The sequence below is a fragment of the Ambystoma mexicanum genome, chromosome 3p (genome assembly GCF_040938575.1).
Source record: "Ambystoma mexicanum isolate Mex_15411 chromosome 3p, UKY_AmexF1_1, whole genome shotgun sequence".
NCBI classification, from domain to species: Eukaryota; Metazoa; Chordata; class Amphibia; order Caudata; family Ambystomatidae; genus Ambystoma; species Ambystoma mexicanum.
Genome location: NC_090925.1, coordinates 1,098,019,194 through 1,098,044,326, shown reverse-complemented (window position 1 = coordinate 1,098,044,326; position 25,133 = coordinate 1,098,019,194). Strand labels below are relative to the sequence as shown.

Here is a 25,133-nt window from a genome sequence, read left to right as displayed (position 1 = left end):
CCAACCCAGGACTCCTCCCTGAAATCCCTGTCAACACAGTAGAACCTCGTGACGGTATGCATGGAACAACACGTAGCAGCCCTGCAGATGTCAAGCAGTGGTACACCAGAGAGAAACGCCGTCATTGCTGCGATGGCTCTGGTGGAATGGGCTCTCAGCCAGCCTGGAAGAGGTCCGTTAGCCAGTCGATGACAGTGCATGATGCAGCCGGAAAACCACCTGGAAATGGAAGCCTTTGACAAGGACTTCCACCAGATTCACAGGTCCAAAATTGACCAACAATTGTGAAGTTTTCCAACAATCCTTTGTGCATGCTACATAAAACTTCAAGCCACGAGCAACGTCCAGCGAATGTATAGTTCTCTCTGCCGGAGTAGAAGGGTTCGGGAAGAAGACATACAACACCAAAGGCTCATTGAGGTGAAATTCTGACAGAACCTTCGGCATAAAAGGTGGGGTGGGTCCAGCACCACCCTCGTCGCATGGAAAGAAAAGTATGGCTGCTTGCAAGAGGGCCTGGATCTCCCCGACCCGCCTGGCCGAAGTGATCACCATGAGGAAAGCCGTCTTCCATGAGAGAAACTTCAGTAGGGCCTGAGGCATCGGTTCAAATGGGGGGCCCCCATGAGCTTCGTCAAGACCACGTTGAGTCCCCAAGCTGGAGCAGGGGCCTTCACTGGTGGAAATGTCCTGAAGAGGACTTTGAGGAATTCCTTGACGAGTGTGCGACCACACGAATGGCTTCCCAGGCGTCCTGATGCAACATGATATGGCAGCCAGGTGCACCTTGATAGAGGCGTGAGCCAGTCCAGCCTTAGCCAGGGAAAGCCGGTACGGAAGGAGCTGGGGGGCGTAATCTTCTAAGCCCTGCACCATATCGAGAAGCATTTCCATTTATGGACTTAAGACGCCAACTTCGACGAAGATATAGGTTTGGCTAGGATCTTCCAACATTCCAGCGGCAAGGGATAATGCCCAAACTCTATGGCTGCATGAGCCAGGCCATGAGACTCAGCGATGCTGGGTCATGGTGCAGAATCGCTGCGTCTTTACAGGCGAGAAGATTTGACAGTGGTGGCAGCCGGATGGACCGAGCCACTGACAAGACGAAGCAGGTCCGGGTAACAGATCTGTAGCGGCCATGCCGGAGCAAGGAATATCATCCTGCAGTGACACCACCTGAGTGTGTTGATCACTCATAGCAGGAGTGGGATCGGGGGGGGAAGCGTATAGAAAAAGCCCCTCCCACGGGAACGAGAAAGCATCCCCCAAGCCCTTCAGCTGCAGGAACCTGCTGGCGAACCTCCGGCACTTTGAGTTGTCAGCTGTCGCAGAGAAGATTATCTAAGATCGGTCCCGCTCGTGGAAGAGAAGAGACACTTGATCCTGGGGAAGTTCCCATTCATGGCAAAAACCCAGCTCCCTGCTGAGTGCGTCTGCGATGGTGTTTTTGATGCCGGCCAGGTGAAACAGGATGAGGAACATGTCCTGGAGAATGGCCCATCACCACAGGGCCTGGGCTTCCCGGGAGAGCATGTCCCAGCCTTGCATCCGGATGTAGAACATGGTGGTAGTGTTGTTGTCCATGAGTGTTGTTGTCCATGAAGATTCTCACCACCTTCCCTTTCAGCAACGGCAGGAATTATTTGAGGTGCTAGAAGACTGCCTGAAGCTCCAGGACGTTGATGTGAAGTTCCTTTTCCTTCCGGAAGCCAGAGGCCTCTGGTGTGCAATTGCCCAGTGTGGGACCCACACCCCTCCAGGGATCTGTGCTGACCGTCTCCTGGTACGGTGGGACCTGAAACAGAGCTCCTTGCATGAGATGTGGGCGCACTCCCCACCACTGTAGAGCTTGCCAGAACTCCTTGTTGAGGTTGATCTTGTCTGTCCAATAGCCTGAGATCTGCAGCCACTTTGCATGCAGAAACTCCTGGAGAGTCCTCATCTGCAGCCTGCATAGAGGGACGAGAAGGATGCATGAGGACATTCTGCCCAACACCGACTTGATGGCTCGCACTGTTGCGGATTGCACCGACGACAGGCGCTGCACCTTCCCCAGGATGGCATTCACCCTCTCCTCCAAGGGGGTCGCCAGACAAGCAACTGCGTTGAGACGGCGCCCAGAAACAGAGCGTTCTGATATGATATGATATGATATGATATGATATGGTATGGTATTTGTAACGCGCCTATACACAAGTGTTTCAAGGCGCGACGAGGCAGGGAGGGAGGGAAACAAGGGGAAGACAGACAAACGATCCTACTAGGCCAGGTGTCATTCAGATCGCGCAAGTGCAGAGGTAAGGGGAAAAGGAGGAAGTGCAGGGGGAGGAGGTGGGGGGGAAGTGCAGTACAAGGTAAGTAGCCTAAAAAAAAATAATAAATAATAAATAAAAAGGGCCGGCTGGTGGCAAGTGCGAGGTAAGTGCAGAGCAAGTGCTGGGAAGGGGGCTGTAGGGATACAGTGACAGTCCCACAGTGCAGGGGGAGCCAGGGAGGCAGTGCAAGTGGAGAGTGGCTGGGCCCTGGACCGAGGTTGCTGAGAGTGGCCCAGATGCAGGTTTAGTGCTGAATTCAGTGGGGAGTTAAGCAGGATTAGCAGGGGAGAGGGAGAGAGAAGGCAGAAGCGAAGAGGAAGGTTTTGAGGTGCTTCCGGAACCGGAGATGGTTCTCCTCAAGTTTCAGGGAGGCAGGAAGGCTGTTCCAGAGGGAGGCCCCTGCTGCGGAGAGAGATCTACCCCCAGCTCGTTGCTTCGAGAAGCGGCTGACCATGAGGGAGTTGGAGACGGATGAGCGAAGGGCTCGTGAAGGAAGATATTTAGGAAGAGAGAGTTGAAGGTATTTAGGTCCCAGGCCCCAGAAGGCCTTGTGGACAATGCAGAGGGTTTTGAACTTCATCCTCGCAGCCACTGGGAGCCAGTGAAGAGATTTCAGTCCTGGAGAGATACGGTCCCTGGGCTTGAGGCCAAGGACAAGTCTCGCAGTTTTGTTCTGGATAAGTTGCAGAGGGCGGAGAGTGGAGGCAGGCAGATTAAGATAGAGGCTGTTACAGTAGTCCAGCCTAGAGAGAACCAGGGCTCGGGAGACAGTGAGCTTCTGGGGGAAGGAGAGGAAGGGAAGAATACCTCTGAGGAGGTGCAGCTGGTAGTGTGACTTCTTAGAGACGTCAGATATATGAGGAGAGAAGGAGAGTGTGGAGTCGAAGATGACCCCGAGGTTTTTAGCCTTGCAGGTAGGGGCAGGAAGGGGGCCAAGGGAGGCCGGCCAGAGAGCTGCAGGGAAGGAGGGAGTGGGTGTGCCGATTAGTAGAATCTCAGTCTTACTGGCATTGAGGCAGAGGTCATTGGCGGCACACCATTCCTGGATAGCAGACAGACAGTCGGAGATGAGGGAAGGAGAGGAGGAGGCCGAGGGTAGCCTGAAAATGAGCTGGGTATCGTCTGCATAGCACTGGAAGTAGGGGCAGAGAGCGGCGATGCGGTGGGCAAGGAGTGCCAGATACTGGTTGAAAAGCCAGGGAGAGAGGTTGGATCCCTGGGGGACACCACAGGTGGAGAAAAAGATGTCAGAGAGGAAGGAGCCCATTTGGACCTGGGAGGGTCGACCGGAGAGGAAAGAAGTCAGCCAGGCCAGAGCCTGACCAGTGATACCCAGGTTATCACGGAGACAGTTGAGCAGGATGGCATGGTTGACAGTGTCAAAGGCAGAGGAGAGATCGAGCAGAATGAGAACACAGGGAGTGTTGGAACCGAGGTTCAGGAGGACTTCGGATAAATGATGGAAAATCTGAGATCTGTAAGCAGACAAATGGTCTCTACTGTGTGCCGGTTCACCAGTGCGTGAGAGCGGGAGCGGATGAGCCAATCGTCCATATAAGGGTAGACGTAGATGCCCTTGAGATGAAGATGCGCTGCCACCGTAGCTAAGTACTTTGTGAACTCCCTTGGGGCCGATTTCAGGCCTAAGTGAAGTGCCTTGAACTGATAGTGCTGTGCCTGAACCACAAACCGAAGTTTATGGTGGATAGGGATGTGAAAGTAGGTGTCTTCCAGATCCAGCATCGCCAGGAAGTCTCCTTCCTCCAGTTGGCCGAGCACGTACTGCAACGTGACCATCCTGAACTTCTGGGACTTCAGTATTTGTTGAGGCGTCTTAAGTCTAGGATTGGCCTTCATCCTCCTGATTTCTTCCACACCAGAAAGTATCTGGAGTACATTCTGCAGCCCTGTAGGTGCCTGGGGACAGGCTTGATGGCCCCTTTTCTTAACATGGCTTGAAACTCCTGAAGCAGCTGTATCATGTGAAGCTCTTCAAGAGCCACAGGAGGAATTGAGGACACCTGCATTGGAACTCCAAGGTGTGCCCCTAACGGAGACCGTCCAGCACCCATTCGTCCTTGGTGATCGTCTTCCACTCACTGCCAAAATTTGCTAGTCGGCCTCCCAAGGGCATGTGCAAGTGGGTCCCGGATCAACGGCCAGTTAAGGCCCGCTTGGGCACCTGTATCCTGACCTGCAGGCAACGACAATGCTGCCCTCCACTGCTGTAGTCCTGGGAGCGGCCTGTGTAGGCCTCCTGAGTCGTGGAACGGGAGGGTTGAGGATAAGGGGTGTTATACCCCTTGGAGGACATTCAGACTTTCCTCTTGAGGACCGAAAGGACTGCTTTCGCCGCTGCAAAGTTCCAAGCGAACACATCATCTCCATGTCTGTCTTGATCGTCTGGAGAGACTAGTCCACGGTTTTACCAAAAATGTTGTGCCTGTCAAAGGGCATGTCCACCACCTTGGACTTGACATCCACCCTGAAGTTGGTGGGCTCCAGCCATCCCTGTGGTCGAAGGCACACCCTGTTGCCCATCCGGCAGAACCTAGTATGCACAATGTCCTAAAACCACTGTGATGGCATGGTCCGACGCCACCTCACCCTCCTGGAACAGGGTCATGTCAATAAGTCCCAGCTTATACCACAGTTCCCTGTCGTGGCGGGATAGGATGGTCAGGGCATTAGCAGTGTTGATGGTGGAGGCTGCGGTATAAATGAGTTTTTGCCCATCACATCCAGTTTCTTCCCCTCCGGGTCAGTGTGTACCATGGCCAAAGACGATGGATTTGCATATCGCTTCCTGGCGGCAGCAGAGACAACCGAGTCAGGAGCGGGCTGTGACCTCAAGCACCTGGGGGCAGACTCCGGAACCCTGTACTTTATTTCCAGCCTATCCTGCTTGGGAGGTGCGGTACTAGTGTCTTCACTAAGGCCAAACCTTCCTCCCAGACATCATCCAACAGAGGGCTGGACAGGACGGTCTTTTGCCGGGACTCTAGGTGTTAAAGAGGAACCCCTCTTTCGTCTCCTCTGGCATCAAGTGGAAGAGGGTAGATGCCCTTGACATCATGGCATGAAAAAAGCCCACCTCATCCGGTGGCAAACCACTGGCGGGCTCGTTGGCACCCAGCGGCTCATTGTTCTCCGACTCAATCGGTATGAGACGCTGAAGTGTCCATATCTACCAGTGTCCAGGGGTTCTCCACCACAGGAGTCAAGGCCCAACAAGGATGCAACGGGGGTGTCGGGTGACATCTTGGGAAAGTCAGGTCCTTTCGAATTAAGCTTTGGCCTGGACAGTCTCCTAGGAGGCCTTGAGGGACTGCAGGACGGACCCAGCAAAGTTGTAGCAGGCAGTCTTTGCTGTATCGTTAATACAAGAGTGTGCAGTGTCCTAAGGATGTCCGACGACATGTCCGTGGGTGCTGGCTGAGGAGTAGGGGGTGGGGGAACGGCCTGCAACAAATCTGGGCCAACAAACCTTCTTGGGCTAGGTGGTGAGCCGTGTTCATCCTGTGGCGATCCCTCCATGGACACTGTCTCACTGCCCCACTTGTGATCCGAGAAGTAGTCCTCTGGCAAGTTGTCCTCGTTGGAGGTCATGTAGATGTGCACCGGCTCCCTTAATACCTCCTCTGGACCCGCTCCCCCCCCCCCATCTAGAAGGGGTTTCGGTGGCCGTTTGTCGCTCCCTGTCCTTCTCTGACTCCTTCGGGAGTGGGGTGACTAAAAAGGTACAGCCCCCCCATCACTGTGGCACCAGCGGATATGTTTGCAGCGCTGCCGCAGCCACCCTACACCATGGTGGTAGTGGCACTCGTGGGGTTGCCGCCATTGTGGCCGTAGAGACCACCTTTATCGCCTGGCAGCCTTTTGACAAATTTGTGATGGTGGTCTATTGAGTTTGACAAGGTGGATGCCGAAGCTTTCATCAACTGGATCGTGAGCGGTGATGAGGTTCTGGTCTTCGACGAAAGCTATCCTTCCGCTGAGGGGATTTGCTCATTGGACCGGCCTGTTCTGGAAAATGCCGAACCGTGCCCAAGAGGACCTCCCCAGCTTGAGCAATGCTGCCAACCTGCAGTATCGGTCCTTTTTTGTTTCCTTCTAAAATCCATGACAAATCTCACATCCGTCCTCATCGTGGTCCGGATGCAGGCAATACAAGCATTTGTGATGCCGATCTTGGACATCCACATTTCTCAGTCCACATTTCATGCATATCCCGAAGAGGATCCTCTTCCCCGCAGACATGTTGAAGACATGAAGTAGACCCAATCCTGGGCCTCTCGAAACTTCGACAAGAAGATCTGCAATGAATTGATCTTCGCCAACAACGGATCCCTGCTGCCGGTAGTCGACCTGCCGTCGAATGATGGAACAAAATCAGTCAAAAAACATTTTAAAATCGAAAAAACTTGAATGATCAAAAAGGGTCAAATAGCAAGAAGAGAGGACTCCCAACACTGAAACGTGCTGTAAAAATCTGAAAATGGGCACCAGGGGTGGAGCTTAGGGCGACAACCGTCATAGAATGGGGGCATTATGACCCAGAGGATAGTGATTGATTTAGAGGAAAAATACAGGTTTTCAGGCTAAAGCGAAACTTCTTTTTTTTTTAATGGAGGATTCCCAGCCTGACGATAGGGAATACCCATGAGCATGTGAATCCATGGCAGACCCCATGCTGGAAAAGTTGATTATCTCCTCACTTACTTTCTCTCGCCTCTTCTATTGTTCCCGTCTCCTCTTCGGTCTTCCCATCTCTCACCTAAGCCCCTTAAAATCTATCTATAACTCAGTCTGCCCTCTTTTATCACTTTTCCCATAATATTCCATCTTTCCAGCTATGCTTTCTCTTCAATTGTTATCTTTCCACTCTTGGCTCAAGTTCAATTTCCTAAGTCTCCTCTTTAAGCCTCTCCATAATCTTGCCCCCTTTACATTTCTTCCTTACACATTTTATTTCCCCGCGCAATCTATCCACTCCTAGTCTCATCAATTCCCTTTGTCAGTTCTCCCACCTCATTGTGCCCAATCTCGATTTTGTTCCTTCTCTCTCCTAGCCCCTCTTCACTGGAATGCACTCCCTCTTTTCCGCTACTCTCTCCTCTTTTCCATTCCGGCCTTAAGGCTTATCTGCTTTCCCTGTAAATTTTGCTTCTCGTGTCATTTCATCATTTGATTTGTACCATTCAAGATCTTGTTAGGCGCTTTGGCGTAATGTGCTCTATACATTCAAATAAACTACAAATACTTCTTTCCTGGCACTACTACTCCCTCCTCCACACCACAACTACTATCAAACTGTTCTACATTCTACACAAATACCCCCCACTTAACTCACAATCACTTTACATTTGCGTCCTCTCCTAAATGCACTTGCCACTCACACACTCTAAACACAGTAGCACTTGCACTCACTAACAATGCCTCATCTGCATCAGAAATCGCCTCAACAATACACGCCAGTCTTTCCTCCTGCTGTCTCTTGGTCTGCCACCGCCTCTCAACAACCCACACCTTCCTGTTTCTTCCTTTCGTCCCCTCTGTATCCCCAGATTGGTCTTCTAACCTTGACCAATCTGGCCCAGTCTTCCTCACCTGGGATGGAGCAGCTTTACAGAATGTTTTAAAATGTGTGTTAAGGCGACCCCCTTTTAGCCGCACAGGGCTGCCGTGCTGCAGAAGTGTCATCCTGAGCTGCAGAGTTCATGTCCGTGCTAGGGGACTGAGGCAAGGTTCTCTGCCTTGTGGGCGTTTGCCTTTTTGTTGAGTTTTTGAAATGAGTAAACTAAACTCTGCCAGTATTTTGGGTCATAGGTATGGGTGATGCAATTTGGTACTGTGCATACAAAACTTGGTGCGTGTAGAGAGAACAGGACTTGGGCCCACCCAGCTGCCAGTATAGCTCTGTGGTAGGATTGGCACTGCGTTTCTCCCTAGTAAGCCTACCAGCCCAAGCTGAGAGCAGATGCCATTCCTTCTTTACAAGTTCATGCTACCAAACGTGTCACACAAGATAGTAGGTGTTACAAATAGCTAGCTGGGCAACCCAGAGGGCCCACTACAATACCTTGCCTGCACCTTGACCAGAATCCAACCAGTAATGTCTACCCTTTTTAAAATAAAATTAAAAATAAAAACACAAACCAGCCTCGTAAGTCTGGATCTTCTTAAGGCCATCAGTGACAACCAGCAGCATGTCCTTAGAAAAAGACATTATGTAGGCTACACCGCATATATGTCAGTTTTGCACTGTAAACTGCCTGGTCATTTAGCCAGGGCATGCCATTACAAAACATCTAAGTGTCATGCCTCCCCAACTGCATGCACACAACTACTGTAAGGAACTCATGGTGGCAACAGTAAAGAAAGACACAAGTGATCACAGTTCAAGGGTGTTTATAATGGGTGAGAAAAACACCTAATCTAAATCTAAGATGGAAGCAAGCTACGAACATCAAATAATAATAGGGCAGCCCTAGTAGTGTTTTATCAAATGAAAAGGGCCTATACTAAAAATAAAAAAATGATTGCCAATCCGTACAACTAAATTACAAAGTAGTGTGGGATCATGTTCACAAGAAAAGACATCAAATGAGAAGTCAGGATGGCAGGGCTGAGGTCTCCCTTTCCCAAGTTTTTAGCACAAGACAACCCTGGACCTTTGAGCACAGCACACTCCTGGGCCTCGCCAGCACATTTTCTTTCAACGATGCCAGGACCTTCTGGGGCAAAGTTACTTGGCTTAGAAGGCCGGCTGAACCAAAACAATACACAAAAATTCCCTTGGTGATCTTTCTTATTTGGCGATTGCTCTTCGCCCCTTTGGATCCCCTCAGCCGGGCTATGATCCCTCTTGCAATGTTGGCCTCCTTCAATCGGGTTCACTACAGCCTTTAGCTCAAAAACGTATCATTCTGGAGTCTCAAAGTCTTTTTAAACAGCTATCCATTGTGGACATCACTCAGCCGGGTTCACACTTGTCACAATGTTCAAGGGTACATCACTGTTGCCCCTCAATTCGCAGGCATCCCTCTGCTGGGTTCACATTTGTCTGTTTCACAGTTCATTCAGTTTGGCATTCCTCTGTCGGGTTCACGTATGCCAGTCTCACAGTTCAATCACCTTTCTCCAATATGTCAAAGACTTTTGAGTGTACAAGGGGTTTTGCTGGACTCTCGTAGGACAACTTTGACACTTCTATCCAGCCTCTCGACTTTCGTAGTTTCGACAAAACAAAAACACAACCCAAAAAAGGTTTCAGTTGGAGTCCTTTGAATGAGCGCCCCTCGACGCGCCTAAAATCTCTTCTTTTGAACCTTTTATTGGGGTTTCATTCAAGTTGATCTACACAAGTCCTTTGTTCAACAAAGTCGCCTCCTGCAACTTTGGGCCCAGTAGAGTTCGGTTTTACTATTTATCTTTGACTCACTGGCTGTGCTGAACTGTCAAGAGTTTTCTTGCCTTGTGAGTCAAAGACGGCACCACAGCGGCAAGCGCCTCCTCCCGCTTTGGCTATCAGCGTGGGGAGCCCTGTGTGCAGTTGACACCTGTTACACCACACGCCAGCTGGACTTCCCAGTGTTAGGATTTCCGTTTCAAAGGCTTAATGGGTCTGATTTGAAAAGGGCAAGGACAGCCCCTTCGCCGCCCCTCCAGGTCTCTCTGCCTGTCTCCTCCTTTTGCACTGCCGGCCCGGTGCAGCCGTTTTCTCGTGTGTTTGTCCTCGCTCAAAGTGTGCTCTCGTGCTCCACCTTTTATCCTTGTGGGGAAGTGAAGAGGCCATCAGGTGTGCATAGTTATTGTCAATTGCCTGACTCTGCCTGACCCTTGTGTTGGAACATGTCAGGTAAACGGCTCTGGTGTTAGTCTGTTGTCTTTCACAGTGTAGGAAAGTGTGTGTGTCGGGAAAGAGGGTGTGGGGGGGATAGAGCTTCGAAGTATACTACGGAGTAGGATGGGGAAAAGGCGTTAGAAGGAAGGGGGTACCACGTCTCGCCTGTCAGTGTGCCACTTCCATTCCCCAAAGACCCCCGCCGCCCCTAATCTAGGTGATCCTCCCCCACTGGTCCACCCCCAGGAACTGGATCCAATAGTGATGAATGTGTTCTGGCCACCTGGATGACAGATCCCCGGGTACTAGCAGGTGAGACACATTCAGGTTTCTCACAGTACACACATATATTCACACAACACTCGCAACCACCCAAGAACTCCACACGGTTACTCTGGTTTCAGATCATATTCTCCCTGTGCGGATATAGAAAGCAAGAGAGAGGACATTGATTGAAACTCCCCTCCCAGAGTCCCACCTATGCATGGCCCATATAGGACACGCAGGGCTTGCAAATAGACTTGCTATTGTCCTATTATGGGCCATCCTTTCAATAGTGACTAATGTGCGAGAAGCCCTGCAAGCCTCCATGTGGGAAAGGTGCCCCACATGAAGGCCTTCAGACAGCAATGTATTCCCTAAATTGCTGAGTGCTCATGTAGTGGAGTACTATGCATGATTGAAAAATCAGTGATGCCGACGCATAATAAGAGGGGTTGCACCCAATCAAACATAATGCACCATTTGCATAGGCCTGGATTACTGTGTCATGCTGCAGAACAAACCATGTATTGATATTACCATCTACTTTTGACTACGCTTGGGGGCTTTGCGAGCAAGTACGGTGATGCTTAGAGAGTTGGAAGAAGAAACAAAAGACAGCATTTGTCTTGGAGAGGTGTGTGCAGGATTATTTCTGCGTTCAAGGTAATCATAATTTGCAATCATGTACTAAAGAGCTCCATTCAACAAACAAAGGGGAGTAAAACATAGGAAGGCTTGATCTGCCTGTAAAGATAAATGGTGTAATCTCTGTGTGAGAAGTTCACACAAAGCAATATGCATGCAGCTTACAAAACCTTCAAATTAAAAACAACGCATTACTTTGTTTTGTTCCAATCAACCAGAGGTCATTCAAATGCTACTGGCATGCATGCAGCTGATGAAGTTTGCAGTGAAGTGGGGACTTGTAGTGATGTTTGGCAAGAACTTCATGTCATTTTCTTCAGTGAAACGCTACAGAAAATTCCAGGAATGGGGAGCATGGCGCAGACATACACCTTTTTAAAAAAATGAGTCTTTCAGAGAACCCCCACATATAAGGTGGAATATAGTCAATAAACTGTGACATGTACAGCAAAAGCCAGTTTCTCTTGTCAGTATGTAAAGTGTTAGATATGCCCAGAAGGGGACCAGGTGACTGACACAGAAAATATAGGGGAACCGAAATCAAACGCTGCTACATTCGGCATAAAATGCCACTTAATTGTGTTAGTGTTTATAATAAACCTTTTACTAAACAAAAATATCACATCCAAAAGACTAAAAACAAATGTACAACAATCACATAAAACTATGTTCGACAAAACTTGCCTGCCTAAAAGACTAAATACAGAAGCCTGAGATTGCATGGTCTGTGAAAGTTGGCACAAAGATGTTTCAAAGTTGACAAGCAATTAGTGTTCTTGCATAAACGTTATGACCTTTAGATCGTGGTACTCCAACAACAAAAGTGGCCCATACATTAAAACCGAAGTGCATAGCATGCCTCATATATGAGCTACAGAGAAATGCTTCATTACATGGATGCAGTAGCGTCCATGTAGTTGTGGTTTAGTTGGCGTTTCCATAATAAGAGCATTTTTTGGGTGGCTTATAACTTCGCTCCCTCTGGACGAATCCTCACCAAACTTTGCAAAAAAAGTATATGGCCCACACTGAAACTTGGATTAAAAATTGTATTTAGTGGAGTGTGTTGGTGTGTAAGAGTGTTTGGGAAGGGTGGGGGAGTATGAGATAGGTTCAATGTTCTGTTTTTTTTATATGCTAGACACTTTTGTTGTGTTCGATTTGTCTGCGGACAATACGGCTGTTCTGAAATGTTCTATATAAACTAAATGGTGAGGTGTTCTGAGGACGGAGTATGTGTCCGTTTTGTTCACAAGCAAGCTAAAATTGAGCTAAGAACACTCGCGGTGTCCTTAAATGTTCGTACATAAACAAAATGGGGGCGGCTTGAGGATGCTGTCCGTATTGTACTCTGGCAAGTTGAATGTGTTCTAAGAACACTCGTGGTGTCATGAAATGCTCTGATTACTTACCAGTAATCTTCATTACTCCTAGTCCTACTCTTCCTCGTCACAGTACTGACGACCCTCCTCACCCTCCCTGCGGCGAAGGTCCCATGCTCAGGCTTGGTAATATGAAACTGAGTGATGTGGATGTGGGGGAGGAGTTATAGGAATTCAAAGAAATAGAAGAAGGTCCTGTGTCGGAGGCAGGGGCCTCATGAAGTAAGTACTGGGACGAGGAACAGTGGACGTGGAGGTAATGTTTGCAATTAAACAAAATGGGGGTCTTGTGAGAACGCTGTTCGTATTGTTCATTGTCAGGTTGAAAGTGTTCTAAGAACCCTCCTTATGTCCGTTGACATTACAATTTCCTATGGGCCTTAGCCGACTTTTTGTCCACTAAACAAACGATAAATCAGGCTGCTGTGCGCCGACATTATGTGATAATCCTATCACTTGCCCCATCAACCTGGCTGACCTGCTTTTGCAATACTAAATCATATCTCCCGCCCCTAAGCCTGAAATTATCAAAGCATTCATATTCCCCGTCTCTCTCCGTGACGTTACAGGGTGCGCAGCCAAACACGCCCAGTCATCTCCTGTCCTACACGACTTTACACAGAACCCGGAAAACAACACAGATAATCTCACAACACAGCACGCCACAATTCGGAACATGAAACTGTGATTTAAAAGCAAACAGCAAGATTGTACATTTCGTAAAGTACTTTTATTTGACATCAAATGTTTAGAGAATATTCAGCGATTTGCATGTCTTTGCTGTCGATCCGCAAAAGTTAATCTTGAGTCACGCGCTGTTCCTTTGCGGTACACAGGGTGTTGGTTTATGATAAAAGAAGCACTATGGTCACACCGATAATCGGATGGCTGTTCCAACAACAAGGTATTAGACCACCATAATGGTTGGTACATTGCTTCTAGCCGCGAGTACCGCGTAAGGGCATATTGGTCTTTGGCGATTGTCCTATAAAATGGTGAGGGTCATGAAGTTGTTTAGAAGTAGCTGCACCTGGCAGTTAAAAAAATCCGTCGGCCGGGGTCTGAAAATCGTGGCATTGACAGTAGGGCAGGATGTACCCGTTTTAAAAACATAAATTAGTCTCACGAACCGATCTTCATTAAAAAAATTCATTTTATTTATTAGGGCGTGAAACTATTTGCTAGCAAGGATGGTGCAACGGAGTATGTTAACTTATTCCCACTAACCCACCCTCTCTCCTCTGCCTTTTTCAGAGCCGTCTGAGCGCCGGGGGACCACTTCGGCGGTGATAGTGCGCGGTACAAAACAATATGCCACATTGAACGAACAAGTACAACTTAAACAGGCTTTAACGCCACGCTATTGTTATTATATTCCGGTATAAAATAATCTAAAGGGATACTTACATTATATTGGCATTTTCCATTGTCTACGCGTAATGCAGTCCCTAAATACGACTCTGTCTGTGCCAACGATCTTTCTCATAGTGATATAATATATAAAAGCGGTTTTGTTTCAGAAATTTCATCCTTATCGTCTCTTACATTTTTGCACCCCTCCTTCAAAAGAAGTCTTTTGGCACGATCCCTGTCTGGCAAGGTAAAAAAACAATAGAACCTTATAGTGCGAGTCGTGGGCCACTCCAGCCCGCGAGCAAAAAATGGAAGCAGCTGACCTTCACTATGAACAAGCATAAATTCTTACTTTGCAACACTCTGTGTAAAGCCATCCCTGAGAAATTGCTTTTTACACTCCATCTTTGTATATTGTCTGCGTGCTAATGAAAAAAGTTTGTGGTTAACTTGCGCAACTAAAAACCTATGAAATTCAGTAAATAAACTTTGTTAAAGGGACGTTATGGTTCCAAGTAAAACCGAAAAACCCCTGAAATTCGCCAGTTATGGTAAGCTAAGCAACCATAACTCGCGCCACCACCGTGCACTGCTAAGCCTAACACCCAGGACATCAAAGATGACATCACAAATGCGGAAATAAAAAGGAATACCTTCCATTAGCAGCCACATCCGAATTAGAACATGACTACCAAACTAAATGAAACATTAACCTTTAAAAGAAAAATGGCTATTAGTATAGGCAAGTTTCCTTGCCAAAGCATCAGAGATACTGAGGCACTGAACATTAATGGACAAAACAAGAGGCAGTTAAGCGGGCACCAATTAAATGGCGGTTTATACAATTTTGGAATTGTCATCAGATGTGGAGTGTAAAAAAAAAAAAAAGTGTCTTTTCCAATGAGAGTTTTTACTGGATAGAAACCATATACAATTGATGGAAACAAGAATTTAAAGAAAATGAAAACTTTAATTGTGCAATACAAACACCAGAGATCCCTATTTCGCAAAATAAATCAGAGTAATTTCAAAAGTGCACATTTTACCTGTACAATGTTTTCTGGGACCATCTTCAAACAACTGCAGAAATACAAATATGCCCACAATAAATCCTTTTGCAGAGTGTGCTCACTGTGGGAAAAATTGTCTTTGAAACAGATTCTACAAACTTTATATATCATGGGGTAAAACAATTTAAGAAAATGATAAAGGGAGAGATTTAAATGAAAGCAACATTAGCTATTGGACCATTTAACATATTGAATCCACAAACATTGGGCAGTTGCATTTATGTCCTTTTTTGTCGTTTAAATCTTCATAAAAATACCCCAGTCGCTCTCCTCTGAAATGTGACACAATGATGGATACATGGAAAAAATGCGTTGATGGTAAGAATAAAGTAATCTTAATGTTTTATGGCATCATGACACAAGTGGAATAACAGAAATTACTATCTCCTTACATGGACTAGATAGAAATTGCTCAGTGACATGTGCACAAACCCATTCATAATTAGCTATGAATGAGCTTGAGTGGGGGTTTTTACTGCACACCCTGTGATTATCTAAGCACACCACTTTGTTTTGTAGTGTGAACGTTAGTAAGTGAAATAAAGTGGAACTTGGGAAAGATTTGAAGTGTAAAAAAAAACAAGCTAAGAAAAAAACGAACGATTCCGCAGTAGGTCTCACCAAAACGAATTAACCCAGGTTTTGAAGCATTGCGTCTGGTAAAACGCAGGACATCTTCAGATCCTTGGCTTTGCTGCAAAGAAGCGCTAATACATATAAGAATGACAATAAAACCAACTGTGAGTAATTATTTCTACGTGAGTTAGTGGACACTGATCAGGCCAATGTTTTTCTTACCAGAAAACTACATGGTGCTAAATTTATAAGAAATCGGTCAAGAGAATAGTTTAGGAATGACTCAATCTGAATTAAAGTGTCTCTGGACACACTATGAGTTATGCCTGCAGCAAAAGCGGACGCAGATAAATACTGAAATTTCACATTGGACACAAAGCATCAGGGAGAGTAATAACTTCAGAAATTGATTTGGAATGACATTGGATTGTGGTTTCGCGTACCTATAGCTACAGCAATGAGAATCCTCCTGGCTGTTCCCCATGAACAGAGCTTTGCATAGAGAGCCAGAGGTAGAGCAAACTTTTCACGCTAGTTACTTTTTATCTGTGGTAGATAGTACTTAAACAATACACATCTGTCAACTTGTAAAGCATACTAGTCACTTGTAGGTACACCATATGTATAATGACATAATAATTCTACAGACTTTTGAAAACTATATAAAAAGTCTTCCATGGAGAATCCCGATCAGACCAATGAAATCTGAAGAAACAAAGTAGCTATGGAGCTTTTAGCACATCCCAAAAGGATACATTAGGTTTTGTTTACTGTAGAAACAAAAACGTGTTTTAATTAAAGCTACAGACGCTGCATGTAAATCGAATATTTTAAAAGTTCCATAAAAAAATGAACAGAAGTTAAGACATGTATCCTTTGCTGCGTCAACAAGGTAATCGAGTGTTCAAATGATAGTTCTTTCATCGCGGACGGCTGGTCAGGTTTAAATATTCAAGGTTATCCCCCTCATTTGGCCCACAGCATTCCAAAACTGAAGATACTGAGTTCAAAACACAGAGATCAGAGCAAAGACTCCGTATAACAAGGCGCATGGGTAGGCAACCAGCAACTGCTGTCCATCCATAGCAAGGGCGGAAATAAAGATCTTCGAAGCAGAAAAACTACACCATCCGATAATTAAAGCAGTGAGCACAACACCCATCATTCCTCTGAAAGAAAAAAAACAATTCCATTTAATATAATTTTAAAAAAAGAAGCAAAGTGCCCTCCAAAAACATTTGAAAGACCCACCATTCAATTTTATTTTCAGATCCCTTTTGTAAGTCAAAAAGAAAATAGATGTGTGCAATGGTGGCTCTGCCAAAAACAAAACTACTATGTTATATCTACAATTTGACAAAGTGATCAAGCGGCAAAAATGCTGTGGTTTGACCCGGTAAAATTGTGCCCCATTATACCATTTAAGGGGAGCGGAGGTTGCGGGGGTGTCCCCCGCTCCCCTTAAAAGGTATAATGGGTCCAGGGGTTCCGGGGGTGTCCCCCGCATGTTTTACATGGATTGCGGTGCAAAAACCACAGCATGTTTGCCTCAATATTTTGTTACCACAGCAATTTTTGCTGCGATTTTATCACATGGAACCGGTCGAACAGTGCATATGAAGAAGGTAATCTAGGATTCAGAGTGTGACTGTTCCAGATGTCTGCAGTGCTATTTTTATTGTACGTATATCTACGGCGCCTAAACACAGGTGTTTCCAGGCGCCACAAGACAAGATGGGCAGTGAGGGGGTACATGGGAATCACAAAAGTAGAACCAAAAATGGTTATATTGGGCTTGTGACAATCCTACTGTGCAAGTGCATGACAAAGTGATAAGGGGGAGGGGGTTGAGGGAGAAGTGCAGGAGTAGGGTACCCCCATGGCTGGGGTCGTGCAAGTGCTGGGCTAGCCAAGTGCCGGGGAAGAGGGCGGGGGGAAAGGGAAGAGGGCGGTGGACAAGGAGGACCAAGTTGGGCTAGTCCGGGAAAGGGAGCCGGTGGGCAAGTGCTGGCAAAGGATGCTGGGGGAACTGGTAAGGGGTGGTCTGGCCCCTGTATGACTCTGCAGGGACCAGGCCGCAGTAGCAATGGCAGATGGAGAGTTCGCACGGGAGGGGGAGAGGGAAGGAAGAGGAGAAAAGGAAAGTCTTGAGAAGTTTCCGGAACTTAAGAAGGTCGGGCTCAAGTCTGAAGGGGATGTCAGGGGCACGGGGGAGGAGCCAGCTGAGGAAAGGGAGACCGAAGGACTCTGGCCGGGAGGTATTTTGGGAGGGGAAAGCTGGGTGTAAAGAGATCCCAGGCCCCAGACAGCCTTGTGGATGATGAAAAGGGTCTTGAATTTGATCCTTGCAGTCACCCGGAGCCAGTGGAGAGATTTTAGGGCTGGAGAGATGTGGTCTCTGGGCTTGAGGTCAAGGATAAGTCTTGCAGTCCTGTTCTGGATTAGTTGAAGTGGGCGAAGGGAGGAACGAGGCAGGTTGAGGGAGAGGCTGTTGCAATAGTTAAGCATATAGAGAACCAGTGCTCTGCAGACGTTGAGCCTCTGGGGGAAGGTGAGTAAAGGTAGAATGCCCCTGAGGAGATGCAGCTGAAAATTTGACTTCTTGGCAAGGTCCATGATGTGTGGAGAAAAGATGATCCCAAGGTTTTTTGCCTCACAAGTGGGTGAGGGGAAGAGGACCAAAGGAGTCTGGCCAGAGAGTGGTGGGGTTGGGGGTTAGGGGGGAACAAGGAGCAGGCGTCCCAATAAGAAGGCTCTCAGTCTTACTGGCATTAAGTCAAGAGATCATTGACAGAGCACCATGCTTGACTAGCAGTCAGGTATGAGGGAGGAGGTAGGGGAAGGCAGCTTGAAGGAGAGCTGTGCATCATCTGCGTAACACTGGAAATGAGGGGAGAAAGTGGAGATCAGGATGTTGACCAGCCATGGCGATAGGATAGAGCCCTGAGGGACGCCACAGGTAGAAAGTGGGGTGGAGGAGGGAAAATAACCCATTTACACTTGGGAAGGTCTGTTTGAAAGGAAGGTCGTCATCCACGCCAGCGCCCTGTCTATTATGCCTTGGGTCTCATGGAGACAGTTTATGAGGATGGAGTGGCTGACTGTGTCAAAAGCAGAAGAAAGATGAAGGAGGATCAGAACAGAGGCAGTGTCAGAGTCCAGGTTAGAGAGTAGGTATTCGTGGGTCTTCAGGAGACCAGTTTCCATGCCTCTTGCTGCCCTGAAACCGGACTGGTGGTCATGGAGGCAGCCAGCCATTTCGGCGTGGAGGGTCAGTTGGGGATGACCAGCTTCTCCATGAGTTTGCCCAAAAAAGGTGAGAGAGATAGGGCGATAGTTAGCCAGGCAAGAAGGGTCAGCAGGTGGCTTTTTTAGGAGAGGGTGCAGAAGAGTGCTTAAGGGGTTGAGGGAAGAAGCCTGTGGCAAATGAGTGGTTGCAGAGGTCACCCAAGGCTGAAGCGAAAATCAATGATGTCCTTGTTGTTTCTGGAGGAGCAGGGGAGCATCTGTTTAGAGGAGACTTTCATAGAGCGGACAATTCCAGAGATCTCATCTGGTGCAATGAGAGAAAAAGAGGAGAGTATGGAGGGGGGGCCATTAGGCAAGATCGTATACAGTAACCCTTTGGGAGACTACACCAGTCGTGTCGTCTTGGTATTAAGTAACCCACCAATTGGTATAGGTCTGTACTACATGAGTTGGTAGAGATTGAGCAGCCAGACATTTCTCAAGAGGGGTAAATGTGAGATGTAGCATCAAAATCCCCCATGCAGAACACCGTACAGCATAGTTTACATTATCTAACTTTGTCTGCCAGCAAAAATCCCAAAATATGATCTCCAGTGTCAAATGTATGAGAACAATTACCAGATTTTGCTGCGGCTGGATATAGGAAATTGTCAAGGAGTTATACAGCAGACACTTTGCCTATAGGGAAACGTAGAAGTCACTGCAACTAGGTCACATTTTATCTGAACAAGACTGGGAGGTTTTCTGGAGGAGTCCCTCAACTATAGATTGGAACCTCCGACCAGTTCCAGGGGAAAATGTCACCACAATCCATGTCTATGTCATATGACCATGTGTTAGGTACCCCTCTAGCTCTAGCCTGGCTACATACAACCAATTGTGTCATTACTAATTGCCTTCTGTTTGGTTGTATCCTGTACATAATCTATCACTAGTCACTATAGGTGGTGGATCTACACAAATTTCAAAGCACAAATCTGTTATTAGCTTTGTATAATTAAACCTTATTGCCAATCCATCTACTAAGGGTTTTTGAATACAAGAAACAAACCACCCTCAGTAAACTGGATTTAATTTTTTTTTTTAAATGCATGAACAGCTAAATAAATAAAAGCTGCATTTATTATTTATTTTCTATTTTGGCTGCGCTCTTAACTGCTTGAGTACAATTACATACATAATGAATTGGAATGTATGTTATATGACAGAATAGCTGTAGGTTTACATCAATGAGAAAGTAAACCGTAAAAACACTGTCGTCAGGATACCCCCCCCCCCTTGTATCTTGTATAACCAGGCATAGTCACTCACATGCCCAGTTCAGTGTAAATGGCAGTAGATGCTTCGCTCTACTCAGGTTTCTACATGCTAAAACACTCACTTGGCTTTTTCATAATGGCACCACGTAACATCCTCACTTATTATCACATATTGGAAGTTTAATGGTAGATGGAGAAAAGAAACAGAAAATGCCAGGTTGGTGTTAGGGAGTGTTACTAAAGTCCAACTGTGGTAGGGCTGAAGAAGACCCACTCTTAGGTGTACAGGGCTCCAACTCTTAGGTTTGGCCCGAACTACCCAAAGTGTTTGGTATCTATGGTCGAGCAGCCAGGCATAGTCTAGGAGGGAGAAGGGCTGTAGGTGAGTACCAAGACCTTTTTAACTTATAATCAAGAAAACACAGACAGTAATTATGTAAAAATATGGCTATTATACACACTAAGGCAATGTTAAAAAAAGCTCTGGTTCAGGATTCTGGCCTTGGTGGCTGAAAAATGAACTTTTGATGGGACAAAGCAGTCAGACTCGGTAACAGGGATGCCCAGCAGACCATCTTCGTGGCACTTTGCTGTGGGGGCTTTGTAGCAGCAATGGTTGTCACCCAGCATCCTTCCTTCCTTCCTTCCTTCCCTCAGTCCACTACTAAGCCGAGTGGATTTCTACGATCGGTATGGAGTCTCTGTAGGCTCAGACACATGCCCACAAGTTTGCAACTGGAACCGCGCTCGTCGAGATGTTGCACTGAAGCAGTGCCAGAGGTCCCAGGGTATTCAGAGATTGCAGCCCGGGAGGTCAGAGCTCGACGTGGGATGGCTCAAACTGTAGCTCGTCTCGAGACTGGTTAGGCCCACCAGTACAAGGGAGGAAGTTGTCCAGTCTACATCTTACATGTCGCACAGAAGAAAGGGCTGGTGCTGCAGCAGTCAGTCCGCTTTGGGAGTCGCTGCAGGCATCCTTCTTTGGAATGGATCTTCCAGTGGTCGACTCTTGCTTCTGCATCAAGACCCTCGCCTTATATAGAGGAACCCAGCCAATCAGCAAATATGCTACATTCAAACATTGGGTGGTGGCTGCTCCAAGGGGACAGGCAGGGTCCCAGTCAGAACTGGATCCAAGCAGACACACTGGAGGTGTCCTCCCAGCTTCCTGTCCTCTCCTGGCAGGCTTCCCAATGAGAGCCCAGCAAGAGAAAAAGAAGGCAGACACCATTTTTAGGTGAATGGTGTCCCATGTGTCTCTTACCGCAGCTGTGAATAGAGCTGTGTGTAAGTTTCACAAAAATCAGCAGAAAACCATCACTGCCACAAGCCACTGTAACTAGAAGGTTACAGGAGAAGTGCAAAAAGGGATATTATGTGTCCCCTCAGCACTCCGCCTGTGCTGTTCTCACAAAAAAAAAAAAAAGCATAGGTAAGAAAGTATTCCCATCATGTTAGCACAGGAAAATAGAAGAAACCCCAAGAGGGACGCTCAAGGAGCTTCCAGCAGCACTGCACAGAAGGTGCTGTGTCCTGCAATAGTAAATTACAGATGTCATAAAAAGATGTAGGAAAGAAGAAGGGTTCCCAGAGTCAAAAAGAATGAGTGAGGAAAAAGTTTCCCACTCGCTCAGGAGAGTTAGACAAAAATCCAAAGTATTGGGGGATTCACCAAGTGGGGAGAATTACACAGAAGATGGAAATTCTACCCAACAGTTGGCCACTACAATTTCTTGGCCAAATTACTCCCAAACCTAACTTACATTGAGCAATGAAACCAAAAAGTCTTAACTCAAATGAAAGCAATGACTTTGTGGTTCCCAGATAAAGAAATTCATGTATAGGGAGGGAGCAGGGTGTGCCTTTTTGGAAATAAAACCTTGAATTTTGCTTTCAAGTCGTTGCCAAAAGTTGGCAATACGGAAATCAGAACATAATCCTCTTGATCAAACAGCAGCAACCTATAACTTTACACATATCTATGTTTTTTTATATAGCATAAACGTTGCTATGAATCAGTAGAGTGCTGTTTAACATAGCGATGTAGTTACAGGGAACAAAATGGTGAATACACTTGGGGAAGGTAGATTTAATTTTTTTATTGTATTCACGGTTTACAAAAAACATTACACAACATAAAAAGAATACAAAAGCTAAATGCATCACTCATAACATTGTTAAAACTAAGAAATGAATTCAAAATACAAATTTCGAATTTCAAATTCAAAAGCATACCACAGCATGACATCACAAAGTTTATACATTTGACATGTCCAATTCTGTAGTAAGAAACTTAAGAAAAACACTTAAGGCCATAATCGAAGAAATACTAGTACCCCACATACACCTGCACCAGAGGAGGTTCATAGACACATCCGTGTTGTTTCCAATGTTATCCTTAAAACAGATCAATAGGAACACGTGATGACTAAATGTCTCAACGTTTCAGTGGAGTCCTTGACCCCACAAAATCGACCATTATAATTAGAAGAATCACTAGTAAGCAACAATGAGGAGTCCTTCCAATGCTTAATCCTGGGGGGGTGGGGAATTGGTTGCCTAAAGCGCATATACATCATGTGAATGTTAGCACAGGGAAAGCGTTGAAGGTATAGTGGTATGCATTCTCTTGCATCGAAAAAATGAGAATACTCCACATAGGTAGAGTAAGAGGCAATGCAGTCCGCAGTCTCCACCCAGTCAGCCCTGAATAAGCTCCTCTTAACAAAACCTGGACGCTGCACAAGATCTACCTCTGTAACCCCAATAGAGACCAATACAGACTGCATCCTTAATCTGAACTCTTGGATGCAAGGAACAGATTCCACACACATAGCTGAATAAAGAGTCTCATATAGAGAATTTGTCAGAGGTTCAATCAGTTTCCTAAAAATTGAAAGTTGCTTCCAAATATATCTGGCCTTCAGAGAGACCAGGCAAAACATGTGTCTTATAACCGCATTTGGGATAAGGAATTACAAAGGGTACATGTAGATGGACATGGAAAGAGGCCTTGACATGCATTACTTAACATAATTGCATTTCTAATGATTGTACCTGCTTAGATTTACATGCTGTGCATATAGTCTGACGTCTAGTGGTAATCGCGGAGTATTGCATCTTGTCATTGTGGGATCGAAAGGGAACGTCGACGTGGGCGTGCTTGCAACACTATTCGTGACGTGTAGTGTACCCAAGCTCCTTCATGCGTCGAGGTCCCTCTGGTTGTGTTTTTTCTGCCGTGAGGGAGCCTTATGACTAACGTGAGTGAGTACAGATAGAGAGAAAGTAGTACGATGTCTATGTTCCTTCTACCCCAAGCGGGGAGGAAGGGTGGGCACACGTGAATCTAAGCAGATACAATCATCAGAAATGCTATTACGGTAAGTAATGCATGTCTTCTGATGCCTGTGAATCTGCTTAGAGAAACATGCTGTGCATAGACTAGCGAGTAGTACCCCGAGTTAGAGGTGGGGTGTGAGAAGGACCAATACTAAAAAGGTGTCTTAGTACCGCTTGTCTCACCTGAGAATCAGACCTGGAGTGGGTACCCAGGCAGTAGTTTTGTAAAGGTGTGTGCAGAACACCAGGTTGCTGCTTTGCAAATGGATTTGAGACAAACATTTGCAATGAATGCTATGGAAGCCCCAGTGTCCCGAGTAGAGCATGCTCTAAGCTTGAAGGGCAGATCTCTCTTGGCAAGATTGTAGCAGAGTGTGATGCAGTTTACAATCCACTTTGAGATGGCTGACATGGAGACAGGGTCCCCTTCTCTACCAGCCGCCACTGAAACGAAAAACTGATTAGTCTTTCTTAGTGGTCTTGTTTTTTTCCAATTAATATATGACCGCTCTACGCACATCAAGTGTGTGTAGGCTTCTTTCTGCCACTTAAGTGGGGTTCTGAAGAAGGTGGGTAGTTCTATTGATTGGTTCACATAGAACTTTTAAATTAATTTAGGCGCAAATCTAGGGTGAGTGCGCAAAACCAACTTATCTTTGTGAATTGAAACAAATGGAAGTTGAACGGAAAGGGTCTGTAATTCACTGACTCCAATTGAAGTGACTGCCACTAGGAAGGCCATTTTGTAAGGGAGAGCCTTAAGGCTAGCCTTATGCAAAGGTTCAAAGGGAGATTCCATTAGTCTAGTTAATGCAACATTCAGGTCCCACCCAGGGGCTGGGTTTGAAATAGGTGGATGAAGTCTTTTAACCCTTTCCATAAATGCTTTGATTACTGGGATCTTCCACCATGACAACTCCTTTTGGGACATAGCGTATGCTGAAAGTGCAGCCAGGTGGACTTTCAGTGAATTAAAAACCAGACCCGAGGCCAGTAAATGACTCGGGTATAAACACAATGTGAGTCGGAGAGCAGTCAATGGGATTCTATGTCAAGACCGGAGGCTCACATTATGCTTCTCTTTCTTTTAATTAATTATATAAGAAAGCTCAGCAGCAAGGTATCTTTGCACTTACATCTAACAAAACTCATGTTGAAAGTGCATTAAACAGATACATAACCAAAAAAACAGAGTACACAAATAGTTCATAGCATTAACAGTACAATGGAAAAAAACTCCAAATCCCATGATGCTCCGAAGGTCATCTGTGTCCAATGTCACGTGATACTGCTCCTCCTATAAGTGTATAGGTGCTTCCCATAAACAGTCCTGAATAAGAAACAACTTCCTCTTTCTTTGCTGCTCACAGCAAGAGATAAGTCCTTTCTTATTCAGAATGGTTTACCATTCAGAATGTTTACTGGTTGTTCATGATTGATATTGATTTCTCGCGTATTATATACAAGGAAATACGGTAACATATTCGTTATACAGCATGTAAGGTTGTACCTTTGTTTCCATGTATTTACTGTACACCGACGCCAGCGGCTGACTTCGCTGTGAATACGTATGCGACAAACATTTTGTCATAACGGTGATTGTTTTATTTGCAATGCGGCTGTGAGCAATGAGCCGCGGTGCCACATGTCATTGAATTCGCCTACCCGGCCAGGAATTCTACGCGCGGGCTCCGGGGAGGACCTGTCAGCAGGGCGCGACGCGCCAGTGAGGCACCAGGGGGAGCTCCCGCTCTCCCTGGCCCTTTCTCAAGCTCCGGCGCTCGTACGAGCATTTCCGTTAAGGGCATAGCGGTTGATGAGTATGAGCG

At 46.5% G+C, this 25,133-nt stretch overlaps 1 protein-coding gene across 1 annotated transcript in view; it reads right to left on the bottom strand.

Annotated features, from left to right (window-relative positions):
- Positions 1-14,758: 14,758 nt before the first annotated feature.
- The window catches only part of YIPF5 (Yip1 domain family member 5), an 83,892-nt gene continuing 73,517 nt past the window's right edge, over positions 14,759-25,133 (bottom strand). The window contains exon 6 of the mRNA XM_069652455.1: positions 14,759-16,623. Within this exon, the coding sequence (XP_069508556.1) occupies positions 16,461-16,623 (163 nt within the window). The 3' untranslated portion in view covers positions 14,759-16,460. The remainder of the gene's footprint in view (positions 16,624-25,133) is intronic.